General features: G+C 39.1%; 1 protein-coding gene across 2 annotated transcripts in view; it reads right to left on the reverse strand.

Annotated features, from left to right (window-relative positions):
• Positions 1–20,554, reverse strand: part of TMTC2 (transmembrane O-mannosyltransferase targeting cadherins 2) — a 769,790-nt gene that overhangs the window by 334,445 nt on the left and 414,791 nt on the right. Inside the window, exon 12 of one of the 2 annotated variants that reach the window (XM_024737155.1) lies at positions 17,826–17,903. The exons of the other annotated variant lie outside the window; for it this stretch is intronic. Coding sequence (XP_024592923.1) covers positions 17,889–17,903 — 15 coding nt within the window. The 3' untranslated portion in view covers positions 17,826–17,888. Of the gene's footprint in view, positions 1–17,825; positions 17,904–20,554 lie in introns of those variants that run through there. 2 annotated transcript variants of the gene reach the window in all.

Consider the following 20,554-nt stretch of genomic DNA (forward strand, 5'->3'; position numbering starts at 1 on the left):
GTGCTACCTAAGGCTCTCTGCAGGCAAGTTAAACAAACAGGAGTATGGAATACATGTCAGTTCCAGACAAATCACTGTCAAGACAAATCACTGACTTTCAAGATGTAAGGAATCTGGTGTACTCAATTTCCTACCAATTAACTCTTTGGTCTCCTCCAGGGATGGGGCCAGACTGAGGTACAACAATGGTCTCTTGCTGGCAGGTAAAACATTCATTCACCAGTAGCACCCTTGGTGAATGGGAGCCCATGCAGACCCCATCCTAGCCACCATTGCTATTTCATGTCTGAGCCCACTGTGCTAGTAGCAGAATGGTGGGTGACAGAGGTTGGCTGGCATCAAGATTTTTTTGTCTATTTTGCTGTTTAATGCCTACTGTGTCAGTTTTCCATGTATCGCCTCTTAGCTCTGAATGTCCCTTTCAATATACGCATGGTAACCAACAACAGATTGCTTTAAGATTCTCTCCTTTAAAATGAGCTTGATGTTAAGCTTTCTTGGTGCAGGGTGCTAGAGAAATCTTACAGGAAGAAGAGAATTCCTGGAATATTCAGTGTGGGCTGGGGGTCAGCAGTGTGAAGGGGAGGACTTCCAAATAGCCTACCCCAGTTATAGGCCTAGTGCATCATCACTGCATTGCCTCAAAGCGATTTCAATTTTCATATTCTCTACCATAATCAACCCACAGCGAACTTGTTCACTTTCTCATCCCACCCTGGTTCACTATGTTGTGGCCATCATGCCAGTTGGCTCTGCTGAGTAGGATATAGCTGGCACCTTGGGAGATTATCAGTACCAGAAGGAAATAAACTCTATACCATTTCTGAGGCCCAGCATCTTAGTCAAATTTCTAGAGGTTCAATGATCTACAAAGTGCTATGAAATTCCCTTTAAGAAAAATTGTTATACCCAGGTCCACTTAGCACTGAAGAAGAGTCATAATGTTTACTAGGCATTTTTGGATTTTGAAGGCAAAAGTCACATTTGAGTGTTCTGCTCTGATCCATTAAACAAGTAACCATAAGTCTGAGAGTTACGGGGCTTGAAGCAAAAGAAGACTCTACATTAAGTCTGACCATAGTGAAATGTGTTTATCAATTGCATTTTATGACCCAGCAAGTCCAATGATATTTAAACTGTCCAGGGCAAGGAGGGCTCTGTACAGAGCCTTTAGCCAACCCAAATAGGAGAATCACATCGCAAACCCCCAAGCAATAGAAGTAAAACCACATCCTCTTCTGCAAACAACAACTCTGCTTGCTACTAGGTCCTGGAAAAGACTGAATATCCCACCAGAGAGCATCCAGAGACCTTGAAACATGTCATGGACTGTTTTTTTAACTGATTTAGCAAGTTTTACTTCAGTCATGCAAGTCAGCAACTCAAAACCAAGTGGAAATGGTATAAAAGATGTCAAGCTAAAGCAAGTCTTCAAAGGCACAAGTAAGCTGAATGACCAGATGGCTCAGATGTCTGCAGCAACTAATCCTGTCGCATTGCCCCTTCTGCCTTAACCCACACTTACAGCCTCATAAGATTTCCTTACTGATCAATTGACAAGAAAAAGCATAGGCCAGGTTTACAGACAATATTAAGAAGATACCACAAGATATTACAGTAAAATGGTTTATGTTGATACAACAGAATACCATTCAACGGTGAAAATGAATGAACGGTAACTACATGCATCAAATAGATTCATCTAGGAAATGTAAATCATTGAACTACTTTATGTAGAAGAGTATACTTAGTATAACTCCATTTATAAAAACTTCTAAGGCCAGAAAGCTAAAAATTAAAATATTTGGAGATCCATGAGAGAAAAGCAAGGCATGATTCATACAAAGTGTAGGATATGTATGCTTTTGTACATGTGGGATGAGCAGTGGCGGTAATTCTGTCAGAGAAACACAGAGGCCTTCAAAGGTGTAAGGCCAACTGGCCCGAGGCAGGGGAACACAATCAGATTCACAGGTTGCATCAGAACCAAATTCTCCGCACCACCCAGTTCCAGAAACTGCCCTGGAGACACTCCGGACCACCCAGTTCCAGGAACTGACCTGGGGACTTTGAACCCGGCCCAGCCTTCCCGCCTTTCGAGGGGCGGGACTAACGGTTCCCCAGGATACCCGAAAAGACCACCAAATAAGGAATACCCTGCGCCCTCCCAGATTCACCACACCCCTTTCCCTTCTTCCCCTATAAAATCTTGCCCAACCCTCTCCCGGGTGTGACTTCTCTGGCCCCTTTCTCTCGGACCAGTGAACGTCACCCGGGAGCGCTCCCTAATAAAGCTCACTTGAAGCTTTCCTCTGTTTCGCGGTGCCGTTTGTTAAGATCCGACCTTACAAAAGGAATTGGTGATGTTATATTTCATAAGCTTATGATGCATATATGAGTATTAATCTTATTGTCATTCTTTTTGCTAGTGGCTCTCAATCCAGGCTGCACTTTGGACCCATCTAAAGAGGTTAAAAAACCGAGAACAAAACTCCAAAACTCATGCCCCGGCACCGACAGATTTATCCTGAGGTGTTTGTGTTCAAAGGCTTTCCAAGTGATTCTAATACATAACTAGGTTTGAGAAACATTGCTTTGCACTCTTAATATACTCTTTTGTACTTTTTTTTTTTTTTTTTGCGGTACGCGGGCCTCTCACTGTTGTGGCGTCTCCCATTGCGGAGCACAGGCTCCGGACGCGCAGGCTCAGCGGCCATGGCTCACGGGCCCAGCCGCTCCGCGGCATGTGGGATCTTCCCGGACCGGCGCACGAACCCACGACCCCTTCATCGGCAGGCGGACTCTCGACCACTGCGCCACCAGGGAAGCCCCTACTCTTTTGTATTTTTTAGAAGACCAAAGATACCGGAAATGAAACAATTCTCTACTTAGACTTGTTGTGATGTATTGACCCATCATGCTCCATGCTAGCCAGGTCATGTGTTAGTTTATTGGCCTTTAGAGACAAGCCACATAAATGTTCTCATGAGGTAATGACTATTCCCAGCCTAACTCAGTCAACCCCGTTTGCTCCTCTTTAATCATCACCTCATACGCTGATGAATTCTACCCTGGCTTAGCAAACTTCCTACATCAAAACACAGGCATTTTTCTTTGTGCTATCTAGGTATTCTCTGATTTTGTATGTTTCTCTTTTCTCTCTTATTATTTCACTTTTTCCTGCCTTTATGCCTTCAGGCTGTATCACTGTGGCTTTCTTCCTCCCTTGCTGACAATCCCATTTAGTGCTTTTTCCATTACTTTTCCTTCATGGAAATGTCTAAACATTGACTTAGGTCTCTTTCTAAATGAAGATTATTTTAGAAAGAAAAGAAGAGTTAAAATGCATTAACTAAGGACCTTGTCTTTTGAACTGGTAAAAGAAAAAAATAATTTAATGAGGATATTAACTCTGAAAGCCCTGCCTCAGGTTTTTCTCTACTTTTATAAGTTCCTAAAAATTATACCGAGTGGAATCAATGGCCAAAATCTTAAATGTCACTTCTTCAGCATGGTACTTTAATATCACTAAGAAACAGTATATTTTAAATATCCTTGAATCCAAATCAAAGATATCAAATGTATACAAATGAAAGTATGATCATTTACGATGAAACTCAAAGAACTGAGCCCAATAAAATCAATACTACCTTTATTTTTATCATGTAAGCAAAGTGTGAACATTGAAGCTAATAACACATTGGGGAAATTTAAGACATGAAACATTTCAAATTCCCACTACTGACTGTGAGATGCTTAAATGTTAACGGTATGCTGAGAGTAACTGCGACTTTTCACCAGCATTTTTGAGAACTATACTGGGATATTTCATAGCTTATGCAAGCTATTCCAAATGAAATATTTTTCCAACACCTGTGAAGGGCCACTTTGTCATCCTAAATATTTAATAAAAATAGAAATAGAATAATTTCTGAAATGGCTCTAATTTTTCAGATATTTTAATTTATTTTCAGAGTGCAAGCATCTTGAAAAGAAGGAAATATACAAGGTTTATTCAAATATTTATGACATTTTCCAAAACATTTTCTCAAAATATTTAATAGAAACAAAGGTTAGAGATCATAGTTTTCCAAACATAATAGCATAACAAGAAAAATACCAGTTGCCAAGAAACTAGAATAATTACCTAAAAGTAGTTAACCTTTGAGATAAGACTGATTCATTTAAGTATGTTTCAAAAGATTCCTAGCTTCCAGACAGGAAACTTGTATAGGTCAACATAGTCTTTTCAGGAATAAAACTAAGATTAGGCAATTAACCTTTTAATCCACTTACCAGTTCAAATTCCCTTCATTTTAAAGTTATACAGGCAGCACAAAGATAATTGTTGGAGTTTAAAAGAGTTTTTATGAAAGAGAGAGATTATGGTGGTATGTGTGTGTATATGTGTGTGTGTGTGTGTGTATTTTTTTTTTTTTTCCTGCAGTATGTGGGCCTCTCACTGTTGTGGCCTCTCCCGTTGCAGAGCACAGGCTCTGGACGCGCAGGCTCAGCGGCCATGGCTCACGGGCCCAGCCGCTCTGTGTCATGTGGGATCTTCCCGGACCAGGGCACGAACCTGTGTCCCCTGCATCGGCAGGCGGATTCTCAACCACTGCGCCACCAGGGAAGCCCTAAATATACATTTTTTATGAAGGCTGAAATTGAGGTAATTATTTTTATGCCTCAATAATTTAAGGTGGTGTTGAGTATTATATCCTGGATTAAAAAAAATTATATATATATATAAACATTACACTTGGATAAACAAAAATACCTACTTAATTACCTAGTAGAATCCAGTGAGATACCTACAAAGATGACCTAGGGCAGAACTAAAGCACACAGTGTATTCTTGGAAGTGGATGTGAGAAGAAGGTGAATATATCAAACAGTGTCAGCAAGGAAGTGTCAGAATCTTTATGCTTCTATACAATTGGGGATATTTGCTTTTAGCTTAAGTAGACCTCAAACAGGTACATTTCAAACTAAAACAACTTTTAAATGTCCAACTTTTTCTGATAATCTAGAGACTAAAATTAGCTTAAACAACTAGAATATTGACTATCTCACATAACATGGCATCCAGAGGAGAAGCAAACTCCAGACTGGTTGACTCAACAGCACAATTACATTTTTTAAGGCTCAGTTTGGGATTTATCTTTTTCTCAACCTTTCAGTAGTTCCATCCTTCATGTTGTCTTCATGTTAGGGCTCATAGTAAGGTGGCTGCATAATTTCCAGGTGCTGGATCCAAATCCAGCAACATGCCTACAAAGAAGGCTCTTTTAAGAGTAAGAAATATTTTCCCTAGAATACTCCAGAACTTCTAACATTTCATGAGACAGAATGGTCATATTCTTTTTGGAACAAGTCACTGACAAGGGGTAATTTAATACCATGTGGCTAGCCTATTCATTTGGGGTAGGGATGTTGGGGAGAAAACTCTAGTATTTACTACATATTTCAGCACATATGGTATTCATTATTTCATTTATTTAATAAATACTTCTCATCTTAGGTGCCTATTATGTGTCACTAGAGATATAGTATTAAACAATGCAGTCATTGGTTTGATCTCATGCAGTTAACAGTCTAGCTGGAAAAGTAGATAGTTTTTAAATTTTTAGAAATAATTGAATGACTAAATTTTTAAAAATACTGTTGGATCTAACAAAATATGGATAAGATATATATGTGAAAAACAATCAAGCTCTGCTAAAAAAAAAAAAAAAAAAACTCAAAGAATTAAATAAATGGAGAGATATTCCACGCTCATGTATAGCAAACTCAGTACTGTTAAGATGTCAGTTCTTCCTAACTTGATCTACAAATTCAATGTAACCCCAATCAAAATCTCAGTAACTTATTTTGTGGATACTGACAAACTGATTTTAAAGTTTATATGGAGAGTAAAAGACCCAAGTAGCCAACACAATATGAATGGAGAATAAACTCGAGCACTGACACTACCAGACTTCAAGACTTATAATAAATCTACAGTAATCAAGACAGTGTGGTATTTGTGAAAGAACAGACAAATAGATCAATGGAACAGAATAGAAATCTCAGAAATAGATCCACATATAGTTAGTTAACTGATCTCTGACAAAGAAGCAAAGGCAATATAATGGAGCAAAGATAGTATCTTCAACAAATAGTGCTAGAACAACTGGACATCCATATTGCAAAAAAGTGAATTCAGACACGGACCTTATACCCTTCTCAAAAATTAACTGAAAATGGGCCACTGACCTAATGTAAAACACAAAACTATAAGAACCCCTAGAAGATAATATAGGAGAAAACCTAGATGACCTTGAGTATGACAATGACTTTTAGATAGATACAACACCGAAGTTGTGATCAATGGAACAAATAATTGATAAGCTGGACTTCATTACAATTAAAAACTTCTGCTCGGGCTTCCCTGGTGGCGTGGTGGTTGAGAATCTGCCTGCTAGTGCAGGGGACACAGGTTCGAGCCCTGGTCTGGGAGGATCCCACATGCCGCGGAGCAACTAAGCCCGTGAGCCACAACTACTGAGCCTGTGCGTCTGGAGCCTGTGCTCCGCAACAAGAGAGGCCACGATAGTGAGAGGCCCGCGCACTGCGATGAAGAGTGGCCCCCACTTGCCACAACTAAAGAAAGCCCTCGCACAGAAATGAAGACCCAACACAGCCCAAAATAAATTAATTAATTAAAAAACAAAAATCAAAAAAACTTCTGCTCTCCAAAAGACAGTGTCAACATAATGAGCAGATAAGCCATAGACTGGAAAAAAAAAACTTGCAAAAGATATATCTGATAAAGGACTGTTATGCAAAATATATAAAGGATCCCTAAACTCAAGAATAAGAAAACAAACATCCTGTCTAAAAAACGGGCCAAAGAGTAGCAGACACCTCACCAAAGAACATATATAGTGGCAAATAAGCATTTGAAAAGATGCTCCACATCATATGTCATCAGGTAAGTTAAAATTAAAGCAATTAGATACCATTATATATGTATTAGAATGGCCCAAATCCAAAACACTGACAACATTAACAACTCATGAGGATGTGGATCAATAGAAACTGGAATGGAAAATGATACAGCCACTTCAGAAGAGGGTTTGGCACTTTCTTACAAAAGCTAAACATCTTACCATACAATCCAGCAATCAGTCTCTTTGGTATTTAGCCAGATAAGTTGAAAACTATGTCCACACAAAAACTTGCACTCTGATATTTATAGCAGCTTTATTCATAATTGTCAAAACTTGGAAGTAACCAAGATGTCCTTCAGTAGGTGAATGGATAAAAAGACCCCAGTACATCTGGACAAGAGAATATTATTCAGCACTAAAAGGAAATGAACTATCAAACCATGAAAAGACACGGAGAAATTTTACATGCCAATTACTAAGTGAAAGAAGCCAATCTGAAAAGGCTACATGCTGTACGATTTCAACCGTATGACATCTGAAAAAGGCAAAACTATGGATCCAGTAAAAAGAAAAAAAAAAAACAAGTGGTTCTACGGGTTGTGAGAGAGGGAGGAATGAATAGTCAGAGCACAGAAGATTTTTAAGGCAGTGAGACTACTTTGTTCTGTAGGATATTAGGCTGGATACCTGTCATTATACATTTGCCAAAACACATCGAATAAAGAGTAAACCCTAATGTAAACTATGAACTTTGGGTGAGTATGAACAATATAGATTGTTCATGGATTGTAACAAATGTACCACTCTGGTTCAAGATGTTGATAGTGAGGGATGCTGTGCATATGTTGGGGCAGGGGGTATGTGGGAACTCGATACTCTCTACCCAATTTTTCTGTGAACTTAAACCTGCTCTAAAAAATAAAGTCTATTTTCTGACCCCCCCCGACTTCAATCAACTAAACCTCGGACACTGTCAACCTTTGCCTCAATTCTATGCTGAATTTTCCTCTGCTCAGGCCCCTTCATGAATATGCATGTACCCTTAGCTTAAAACTTCCCCAATTTTGCTGTTTGGGGAGACACTGCTTTGGGAAGTGTTCTCCTTACTTGATGCAAGTAATAATAAATCCTTCCTTCTCCCTACCTTTGGTTTGGTTGTGCCTACTGGTTTGACACTCATCAAGAAGCGAGCCCAGTTTTCAGGTAACAGCTAGGAGAATGATGTCACATAACATATGCTTACTAAAGGTTTAGAATGAATAAATGTCAAGCCTTATGCTACTTGCTACAAATAGAATGGCAACCAATATAAATACAATCCCTGCTTTCAGGGAGCTTACGATTGAGAAGATGAATAATAAAATAGGAAGCTACCCTACAATAAGTGTGGCAAGCTGTATGTTAAAGGGAATATAGTGTGCAATGCTTTTATTTATTTATTTTTATCTTATCACTTTTTTGGGGGGTCAGAGAGTTTGCAGTTTGCATCGTTCTATGAATTAACGGTAATGACTATTGTTACAGTTGACCCCCAAATGTTTGAAGGTCCATATTATTAAATCACTTGTTGCCTTCCCTATTTGAGGTTGTTCTCACCTCCACATTCCATGTCAGTGTTGTATATACAACACTCCAGCCATGCAATAGACTTACAATTAACTGGCTTCTCCACTGGTGACGTCTAGGCAATAACATTACTGATGGAGATATTACAGAGGCCAGTTATAGAACTAAAATAAGCCTGGGGTTAGTTTCTACATGCATGATTCACATTCATTCAGTTGCTACTATCATTTTCATATCTTCAATTTGATTATAAACTTCCTCAAATCACTGTGACTGGTATATATTAGTGGCCTAATTAATATTTGGTGAATAAATGGACTGAAGTTCTATTGGTATCACACTGTAAATACCTCCCAAGGACAGGTGAACTGGATTCAATTCTCTTCTGTCATTAAGCACTCCATCAAGGAATAGTGTAATGCCTGAGTAGCCGAATTTGGCAAGTGTTTAATCCTACACTGTTGGCACAATCCTTTGGCTGTGTTCCAGTACTATGTTCTTCTAGCAAGCTTAAAATCAGTAATAGGGGCCTTCCCCGGTGGCGCAGTGGTTGAGAGTCCGCCTGCCGAAGCAGGGGACGCGGGCTCGTGCCCCGGTCCGGGAGGATCCCACATGCCGCGGAGCGGCTGGTCCCGTGAGCCATGGCCGCTGAGCCTGCGCGTCCGGAGCCTGTGCTCCGCAGCGGGAGAGGCCGCAGCAGTGAGAGGCCTGCGTACCGAAAAAAAAAAAAAAAATCAGTAATAGGAGGGTTAGTTCTGGAATCTTCTCAATCCTTACATTGAAATTGACTGCTCTGTAATAAAAAAAAGTCACCTTTGTCTACTTATTTATATACCTTTTAGGAAACAATGCTTGAATGTGTGTATTTTGTATGCATAGTATCTATAGAATTTACAACCATCTTTGCACATGGACAACAGTTTCTTGTAGAGACATTCAATGTTTTTTCTTGTTTCCACAGAAAATCTGTGCCCCAGTCTCGGACTTTTTTTTTTTCTTGCTTCATGACACTGTTTAGAACACTGAGGATGTTTGCCATGATAAGAGGATTCCAGCAAGAACTTGTCATAAGCAATTGCATGCAGTTTGGTTGAGTATGAGGTTGTGGGTGTGGATTTTGTTCTTGACATAATGTCTCTGCTAAATTACTGACAGTAGTTTGTGGCTGTTCTGATTGTTCAGGAATATCAAGCCCTGACATATATTCTACTCTTTTTGATGTCTAGAGACACACTAATTACTTTCTAACTGATTCTTTCCCTTTCAGACTCATTTCTTGTCTCAAACCAGCTCTGTTATTTCCTTACTCATCCCTCTGTTCCTTATTCTCTGCCTTAAATGTACTTTCTTTCCCAAAAGAAAAGAGATTTTTTCTTTTATGTTTTTTCCTTATGATTCCACAAAGAGCAAGTACTATGAAATACTGTTTTCCAAGAATAACCTAAGGATGAGTCCGTCCATGGCTCAACTGATTTGAACCAGAAGTTCCATCCTTCTTATTTTCTTATATGTGAACTTCAATGGATAGTTTCCTCGGGAAATCTCATTTATTTTTTCTGACATTTTTCTTGAACTCCTTTGGTGCTAAAAGGTCTAATAATAATATAAATAATAATTACAGTTTATCTTTCATCTATACTTTTAACAGAGAGTATCTGACAAGTAAGCACATGTGCATATATTTCTTTGAAATTTTAATACAGTTTGTATTTAGTTTTAGGAGCAATTGCCCTTTTAAAAATATTTGCATAGTACTTTCCTAACTGTAGAATTCGTTTTTGTAATATCTGCTAGATCAATGTTCATCAAACTTTAACGTACATATGAATCACCTAGGGATCTTGTTAAAATATAGATTCTGATTCAGTAGGCTTAAGGAGGGCCTGAGATTCTGGATTTTTAACAAGCTTCTGGAGGATGCCAATGTTATAGTATGCACTGCTCTTTCAATGGCAGAGTGCTAGATAATAAAAGCTACAAAAGAGCAAAGACCTTGACATCTTTGCTCATCAACATATCTGTTTTATCTACTGTAAGGTCTATTACAAGCTTGGTTTTAAATAAATATTTATTAAGAGAATAACGAGCTCCCCAAATCATCCACACAGCACTGGGAGAGAGTAAGAGCAAACACTATGTTCCAACTTTACAGAAGTTCCAAAAAGTAAAGTGATCTGTCAGAACCATAGCTTAATCCGATTGTGCTATTAACAAAGGATAGTAACTGCTTCATTTTCCAGTGTCTGCTTACTTAATTTTTCCTTAGAAGACGCCAGAGTTTCCAGTGATTTTGGAGTACATAACTCTGCATTTGATTTCCATGAGTTGCGGATGAAGTCGTCTAGGAGGAAGCTAATTTATCTTTGAAGTGCTTTTATATCCACTCATGTGGTCATGTATAAAAGCCCTTGTAAAACTCTGCATGGATTTTCCCAGAGACCATTTGAATGGTAAAATTGGGGAATATCTTTTAGGAGGGATGAAGATTTAAGATTCCAATTAAAAAATAGGATTCTTTTAGCATGACCCTGTCACTCCTCCTAAAAAAATTCACAAAGTACAAAAATTCAAGGATATAATCACCTTGTTAAATTTGGAACTGCAAAAACAATGTTATCAGGAAAGAACATGAAGCTCTCCCATCAAGGTTGTGATTTAGGGGCTACTAGTAGTAACTTCTGGAGCAGTGGGAGAAAATCATTTTCAAATGCTGGAAGCCAATTAACTGTAATGAAATATTGTGGAATAACAATCAGTAATTCTACTTCAAAGTATAGTAATGGATGGAAAATAAACTTTCCAAAGACGCACATTCATTGTGCAGTTCTTTAAAAGACCACTTTAATTGTCAGGTCGTTTTTGATTCAAGGTGTTCTAAAACATATTTTAGCAGGAATTCTGACAGCTGGGGAAAATCCACCTGCTGAGTTACTACTTTTTAATTACCCCAATAAAGAACAAAGTAGAAAGCATGACAAACTTAAGTAGAAAAAGTGAATTTAAAGTTAAGAGAGATATTACTCATGCGTTCTCAAGTTAACTTAGCTCTCCCGTGTATGAGAGAGGAAAACGACGTTTATTATTCACAACTCTTCCTAATTCTTTTCCTCTCTAAGGAGAATAGATCTTAGGGAAACTCATTTGCCCTCCTGAGTAGAGTGACAAGTAGCGATAATTTTGGAAAATGAAGGGGAGACAGGAGGTAAGAAGAAAAATAAACCATTGCTAAATTGTTCCAAAGAAATGGAAGTGTGAATTTTATGAGAGGAAGGGTGGGTCAGCCAGAAGATTGGAGTTGTGGAAATACATGTGACAGCTGCCAAGGACAGAGAGCAGAGGTAATTAAAATGGATTCTTTTTTTTTTTTTTTTTTTTCTGACCACGCCATATGGCTTGCAGGATCTTAGTTCCCCAACCAGGGATCGAACCCAGACCCCAGCAGTGAAAGCACCCAGTCTTAACCACTGGACCACCAGGGAATTTCCAAAATGGATTTTTAAGGAAGTTATATAAAGTGATATATTTTATAAGGTCCATATCCCTCCAATCTAGGGTTTCTTTTTTTCTTTTATTTTTTGCGTTACCCGGGCCTCTCACTGTTGTGGCCTCTCCTGTTGCGGAGCACAGGCTCCAGACGCGCAGGCTCAGCGGCCATGGCTCACGGGCCTAGCCGCTCCGCGGCACGTGGGATCTTCCCGGACCGGGGCACGAACCCGTGTCCCCTGCATCGGCAGGCGGACTCTCAACCATTGCGCCACCAGGGAAGCCCTAGGGTTTCTTGGCCTGAGCATATTGACATTTGGGACTGGATAGCTCCTCACTGTGGAGACATTCCTATGCATTCTACTAACTTGGGCAGCAGGTGCTCACCCCTAGAGATAGTAGCACTCTTCCCCTAATCGTGACAACCAAAATGTCTCTAGACATTGCTAAATGTCTCCTGGGGGACAAAATCACCCTCCCTTGAGAACCACTGATCTAATCTCAAACCTTTTGATAAAGGTCTACACTGGTTATCTGTGCTTTCAGGGTTTGGTAGGTATATGTGTGTATGTTTTCATTTACGTTAATGTTCTCCTTTGTTTGTTTCCTTGGATGTGCAAGTTGGTCTCAGTGCAGCGCAGGGCAAGAACAGAAGTTCCCAAGTCAGTCCAATTACATTCAGATTAACCCTTGAGGGTTTCTGTCTAGAATATTTACCCTAAAATGCAAGTACAGCCACAACTCAATTTGAATTATCAACTTAGAATTGAGGCAACATTGCATCCCTGTAATGACTGTGAAGGGCAAGTCAGTGGATATTGAACTGACAAGAGGTGTGATGACAGACCACATCAAATGTAAAATAAGAGAGTGGAAAACACCCCTCAATCACGCTTTCAGGTTTTCACAGGTGAGAGAGTTAAGGAAGTATTCAGGACTGGCCGTTACCATTGAAAAAGCAGATGGACACAATGCTATAAAATCTCACTCTAATAAAATAATCCAAGGGAATCCACATGAAATTCTAGACTGAAAATTGCAGTTTAACCCAACCTTTCCATACATGGTGTGTCTTAATAAATTATATTATTTCCTGGAAAAGAAAATCAAAGAAAGATCAGGTATAAGCTGAAGTATGCCGGCAAATGTGTTAACAAAGTATATTAAAAAAAAGAAAACAAGCGCTCACTTGTAACATACATTTGCCGATTTCTGCGGTGTAAATACTACCACCATGGCCAAGTTCAACATTGATATTGTCACTAACATGATGTCACTGAAGGCAGGGTTACAAATAATTGCACACCATTGTCTCTCCTGAGTCAACAGGGGCAGGCGCTAACAAACTAGTAGGTCTGAGGCAGGCATGTTTGCGCTGGTTCACGGCCTTGCTACGCTTCACCTGCTCAACAGTGATCTCTCGGAAAGAGAAGCTGTGGGGTATATTATGAAGTAAGTTTTAAAAACACTGATCCGAGCTTCCCTGGTGGCGCAGTGGTTGAGAGTCCGCCTGCCGATGCAGGGGACACGGGTTCGTGCCCCAGTCCGGGAAGATCCCACATGACACAGAGCGGCTGGGCCCGTGAGCCATGGCCGCTGAGCCTGCGCGTCCGGAGCCTGTGCTCCTCAACGGGAGAGGCCACAACTGTGAGAGGCCTGCGTACCGCAAAAAAAATAAATAAATAAAAACACTGATCCACTAGTCTCTTTGCCATTTCAAAATCTTCCCCTTTGGTGTCTCTTATCTTTCATTTTGTAGAATAATTTAGTGATCTTTAACACTGAAATCACTGGGGCTGTTATTATCTGGTATAGACTAACTAGAAACGCTGGGGCTCCGGCAAAAATTTATTTTAGGTATGAAACATATTTATAGTTAGTATGCTACACACCTAAAACACTGAAACGTGAAAATACACACATGCATGGGATGCTGCCTTCTGAGTCATGATTAGAACATACTTCTGAGTATTGCATTGTATATCAAGCCTCAAAAGTAGATAAGTAACAGAGATGACCTAGGAGTTTAGACAATTTCAGTGCTGTAATTATATGAGAACTTAATACCCCAAAGCTCTAGGTCTATAGAAGAACATTGCACTTCATTCAAAAGAGCTTAAGAAAAGATGGAGAGATGTGCAAATTCTTATATTTATAAGCATATGTAAACTTTAGAGAGAGATTTGCCCTGAATATTTATGCAGAATCAAAAGATTCTGGTAGCAAGATTTGAAGGTTATGTGGAGTGTAGTTTAAAGAACTGGAAATGACTGGAACAAGGCAGAATCAACAACATATCAGCACATTGGCACAAGGGACTGAAAAAGCTTAGGATTCCCCAGAGCCTGTACAGCTCTTACAGATGAGTGAAACCAAATCACAAAGAAGAGGGAGAAGAACAGAAGGTGTTTTACTCTGAAAGAATAAGAAAATCATGTGAAGCACCAGTGCAGTAAGCTGTTGTAGGGCTGCCTTGGAGACCTGAGGTGGGCTTCCTGACCACCGAGGCCCCCAGGCAGGAGGGTCAATTTCCAACCCGATTCCAAAGGCTCCTCAGAGCCAGGCTGGGCCCTGGAATCTGCATTCAATGTGGTGAAGTATGATATCATCATGATCACTCAGGCACTGTTCACTTAGAACTAGACCACAAGGCTAATGGGAAAAGTTTAAGAAGTAACCCAATATTGCTGAACTCTTGGGAGATGGAAATCCTCCCAGATTTCATCGTCAGAAAGTAACTGAAAAATACTATCTGATTCCTATTGAAGACACAGGTAGAGCTAAGAGCTAAACTGAGCAGTTATTACATGCAGACCCACTGAAATTCTTATACCAATGGATTTGCTTGAATCACAGTGTCACTCTCTGCTATATAATAAGGACTATGCTAGATGCTAAGTGAGTAAAACTGACAAATTCCTGTCCCGTACAGAGATGTCATTCTAGTGGGCGAGTTAAACAATAAATAAGGGAATAAAATATAATCAAATTAAATGTTGCTGTAAGTGCTGTGAAAAATAAGAGCAAGTGGTAGTGAAACAGAAAAAGAAATGAGGATGTACAATCTATTTAGATGGTAACAGAAGTCATTCTGGGATGAAGATCTCCGAGTTGAAACCTGAAGAATGAGAACTTGACCCAGCATGGCTGACTGTTAGGACCAAGAGGTAAAGCACCATGATGAGGTTGGAGATGTAGGGAGGGGCAGATCGTGCCAATTCTTGGATTTCATTTGAGATACAATGGGAAGTCAGTGGAGGAGCCAAGAATGGAAGTGCCATGACTAAATTTATATTTTTAATATGTTGCTTTTTGCTGCCTTTTGAGAATAAGTTGGAGTGGGACAGGAATGGAAGTAAGGAGAGCAATAAGGAGGTTCTTACAACAGTCTAGATGAGGTACTGACATAATGGTAGCTTGGACCAGAGTGGTATCCATGGGGATTGAAAGTTCTGAACATTATGTAGACATTACAGCAGGATCACTTATCATATTTGTTCCGATAACCTGCTGGCATACCCGTACCATGCATCAATGTGAACCCCCTGAGGACCGGCACGTTTCTTATTCATCATTGTCCACCACATTCCTGATGCTCATTGTTGAATAAAAATACTCATGAATGAAAGGATGCTCAACATCACTAATCATCAGAGAAATGCAAATCAAAACTACAATGAGGTGTCACCTCACACCAGTCAGAATGGCCATCGTCAAAAAATCTACAAACAATAAATGCTGGAGAGGGTGTGGAGAAAAAGGAACCCTCTTGCACTGTTGGTGGGAATGTAAATTGATACAGCCACTATGGAGAACAGTATGGAGGTTCCTTAAAAAACTAAAAATAGAACTACCATATGACACAGCAATCCCACTACTGAGCATATCCCCTGAGAAAACCATAATTCAAAAAGAATCCTGTACCAAAATGTTCATTGCAGCTCTATTTACAATAGCCAGGACATGGAAGCAACCTAAATATCCATCAACAGATGAATGGCTAAAGAAGATGTGGCACATATATACAATGGAATACTACTCAGCTGTAAAAAGAAACGAAATTGAGTTATTTGTAGAGATTCACTTTGTTATAAAGCACAAACTAACACACCCTTGTGAAGCAGTTATACTCCAATAAAGATGTTTTTAAAAAAAACCATATGCATGCATGAATAAATCCTATGAACTTAAACCCCAGGCTTGAACATGCACATTTTTAATTGTACCATATAAGAATTAATAATGTTTAGCCTTTTTTTTTTCATGCTGCCAAACAGCTGTGTCAATTTCTAAAACTGAGATTAAGATCTAGAAAATATTTTAAGAATCACCTAATAAAACTCCTCTTTTCACAGGTCAGGAAACTGGAGCTCAGATAAAGAGTTACTCGAGATTATATTTGTTAGTAGCAGAGTTAGAAGTGGAACCCAAGAGTTCTTATTCCACAACTGGTGATCATTCTACTGCTCTATACCCTTCTGATCAAAATCGTGTGAAAACGGTTCAACCAGTTTGCATGGCATAGATAGAACTAAAAGTTTCATAGACGATCACGAACACTGTTTAAATTATAGACTTGCTAATAAAATAAATTCGCCTCAAAAATGACAAACTGTGGAATACCAACACACCACTTTTTAATTTACTCACTCAAAGGACTTCATAAATTAAAGAGAAAAACACCCACATATACATTAAATGACTAAATGTTCTTTGGTTTCCAAGGAATTCTCTCACCAGGCCTTAGAGTAGAGACGTTTACGATGGAAGATGAGGTCACTTTTGAAAAGAAAACATTGGTTCTTTTGAATCTATGGAAAAGCGAATGTGTGTCAATATGCTGCTGACTCAATCAGACCACAGTAACCATATGAGAATATTCTGCAGTGTTCCCAGACTTCTGAATACTTATGACATTTTCCCATACTAAGACTATGACCAAATGACAACAACAATAAAAATTTGCATAACATAAACACTGCCATACTTAAGAAGGCACACCACAGGTTCTGTATTTCCAGTCCAGGGCTGATGAAACCTGTGTCACAGACTATATAAATTGTCTGTGAAAAATGGAACTCTTTATTCTCACATTGTAATTTATAGAGAGCTAAAATGTTAAATACCCAATTCTTCCTTCAGGGTTTAAAAACCCAACAAATTTGGGAGTCCATGAATGCTTCTGACACAGTAATAGATAGCTAAGCCTTAGAATGTTGCCATTGTATAAGGTTCTTTCAAATATGCTGGACATAGCTTAAGAAAACAGCATTGGCTCCTTGAAACTGACCTATGTCTTACATTGACTGCAAATTCAGACATGTGTGGCACACCTGGAATGGGAGTCTGTCTGTAGGAAGAAATGAGGAGACTCTTGTGAAAGAATTAATCCAAAGGGAATAGAGCGTAGATACACAAGTGTGGTCCAAGGACATTTGCACCACCATGAATTCACAATTTCCAATCTCAACTTGGAACTAAAAAGTGACAGAAATCCTACGTTGTTTCCTGATCCAGAATTCATTCCAACACTCCACAACTATTGCAAACTCTGTTCTCCTAAAACCTCCATGTCCTACCCCTCTCCTTTCTCTTGGCAGATGGTTTCACTTCCCACCTCAGAGAGATAACAAAAGCGATCAGGTATCAAAACCCTCGGCTCACTGCTACCCAAACCAGTAAACCTATTGATGACCACGGCCATTTTTTTTATGCTTTACTGCTGTTTCTGGAGAAATGACATCCTTCTTCCTATTCATGCATCAATTAATTCAACAATAAATCATTGTAGAATGCTTTGAATTTCACCTTCTTTGGGGAAACTCACCCATTGGTTATCTTCTCTTTTTTCTATATCTTCAGTCTCTTCCTCCTTACTGAATCCTTCCCAGCAGCATTTAAACACGTTCAAATTTGCCTCATCTTAAAGAAACAAATGTACAAAAACAAAACAGTTATTCCTTTCACCCTAGCTTCCTAGTCCCCCAGTTCTTACCCACGGTTGTCCTTTCCTTCCCAAACTACTCATATAAGATGTCGCTTCCTCTTGCTTTTCTCCACTTCTACTCCTCCATTTACTTCTCAACCCACCCCAAATGGCTTTCAGCCCAACCATTCTTCTGAATATGCTCACTTTTATTTCACTAATGACTTCCATAGAGCAAAATTCAACAGAGCAAATCCCCAAATCCAACTTTTCACCCCTTCTCTTGCTTGACGTATCCATCAGCATTCAAAATTGTTAGCTGCTCCCTTCTTCTGGAAATAATTTGCTTCCTTGGTTTCTCTGATTCCATATTCTCTCCCATCTCTTTTCCCCCCGTATTTCTATGGCCTCTCCCTCTCCGCCTCCATTGACAGCACTACACTTTAATGTCTCTCAGGACTCAGTCCTAGGCCATCTTTTCTTCTCATCCTGTGTGTCTAATCAATTCTACCTACTCTTACAAATTGAATGACCTCCTCAAACTTTATCTCCATTTCGGAATTCTCTATTGACCATCAGGTCCATTTCCCATCTATCCCTGACTTCTCTAGTTGAAGAAAGCAACCCAAATTCACTTTTCAAACACTGCATTTATTACCTCCACTCATTCCCAGAGCTGTCAATGCAATCCTTGTTCCCTGCATCAGTAAATAGAAGCACAAGTGACCAAGTTATTCAAGCCAGAAACTCGAAAGTCACTTGCCTTCTTTCCACCCTTCATGCCCTCATAGCCAAACATGTATCCTAAAAATTCTACGTTCTAATAGCTCTAGAATCTGTCTACATTGCTCCCTAATCAAAGTTCCAGTTATTGTTCAACTACTCGACTATAATAGAGTAATATATTGTAATATACTCTATAATATATATAATAGAGTAATATATTGTAATATACTCTACTGGTATACCCTTGTGATTGCATTCTTAAAACTGAAGCCAGACTGAGCTTATAAAATGCAATTTCTACTGTATATCTCCCTGCTTAGAAGCTTGAATGTTTTTTACATTTTCACTATATATATTTGCTTCCATAAATAATAGATACCATTTTATGTATGTATTTAAATTTTTTATACATGAACTATATCCTAGATATTCCTTTGGAACTTGCCTTTTTAACTAAACATCTTATTTTTTAAATGTTATCCTCAACAACTCATAAGCTCCAAGGCACTTTTTTTCAACTCATGAACAGGGTTCCACTGTATGACTAAACCAGGGTTTCTTTATTTACCCCTCTACTGAGGACTATTATGTTAGTCCTACTTTTTCATTGCAATAAAAAATGCTGTGATTAAGTTTCTTGAAAATGTCTCTTGTGCATATATGTGAGGTCTCTAAAATAGATACCTAAAAGACAAATGCAAGGTCATGGGGATAGCACTTTTTGAGCTTCACTAGATACTACATCATTACATAGGGCTGATATACTCCAACTTCAGGATAGTGGTTATCTGGAAGGACAGGGAGGAAGAAGGGACATGAGTCTGGGATTTTAGCTGAAGTGAAATATTTTATTTCTTCAAACCCTGTGAGGCTAATGCAAAATACTAGGCTCGATGATGACTACAGAGGTATCTAATGTATTATTTTTTTACATTACTTTGTCCTTTTACAATATTTAATAATTTAAAATATTTTAATCAAGCTTTCAGTGTTTCTCATTATCTAAGAATAAAAGTTAAGCCTTTTACTGTGACTTACAAGGTCCCCCTTGATCTGGTTTTCATTGGTATTTCCAGTCTCATTAAAGAAAACACAGTGCTCTCATTTGACCTCTTCAAATGGGGTTGGATCTCTGGGAATGCAGGGTCTTCACACATTTTCCTCAACCTAAATCACTGAATATACTGAATTCCCACATATTAGCTATTGTTTTAGTTATTCTGTTAATTATTTCGCTGACAGAATATCATTTTTGAACATGGCTTGAGGCACCATTGCTTTTCCTCCAATTTTTCCCACGGTCACTTACTTATTTAATTCCTTCTCAGCTCTCAGATCTCAGCTTAAATGGTACTTCCTCAGGAATCCTTTCCTGACCCTCTGAGGCTGTTTAATTTCCCCTCAATATACCCTTTCATACCACTCTTTACTTCCCATTTTGCAACATCCCTTACATTTGTAATTATTTCTTCAATATCTATCTTTAAACAATAATTTATTGATTGATTTACTTGTTTGCACCTATCACCCCCATTAGACTCTAAGCACCCTTAGGACAGAAACTGTGTCTGTCTTGCTCAAAACTCTATTTCCAGCACCCAGCACAACGCTAAGCACATACATGTTCAATCAACAGTCACTGGAGAATGAAAGTGTCAGAGAAACAGTGTTAGGCAGGGTATGCTGGATGCTCCAGATCAGCTCCCAAGCCTCGATAGAGCTGTGGAGATCTAGGGCAAGGGGCATGAAATTTTAAAAAAAATAATAAAATGAGGATCACATTGCCACAGATCTGTGAGATACTGAGGGCATAAAGCAGCAAGACCTTGGGGCCCATACGAATACATGTGGTTCAGGTTGATGTTAAGTCAACTAGCGGCTGGGCCCGTGAGCCATGGCCGCTGAGCCTGCACGTCTGCAG

This window comes from Neophocaena asiaeorientalis, unplaced genomic scaffold (assembly GCF_003031525.2).
Source record: "Neophocaena asiaeorientalis asiaeorientalis breed wild unplaced genomic scaffold, Neophocaena_asiaeorientalis_V1.1 scaffold134, whole genome shotgun sequence".
Classification (NCBI taxonomy): Eukaryota; Metazoa; Chordata; class Mammalia; order Artiodactyla; family Phocoenidae; genus Neophocaena; species Neophocaena asiaeorientalis.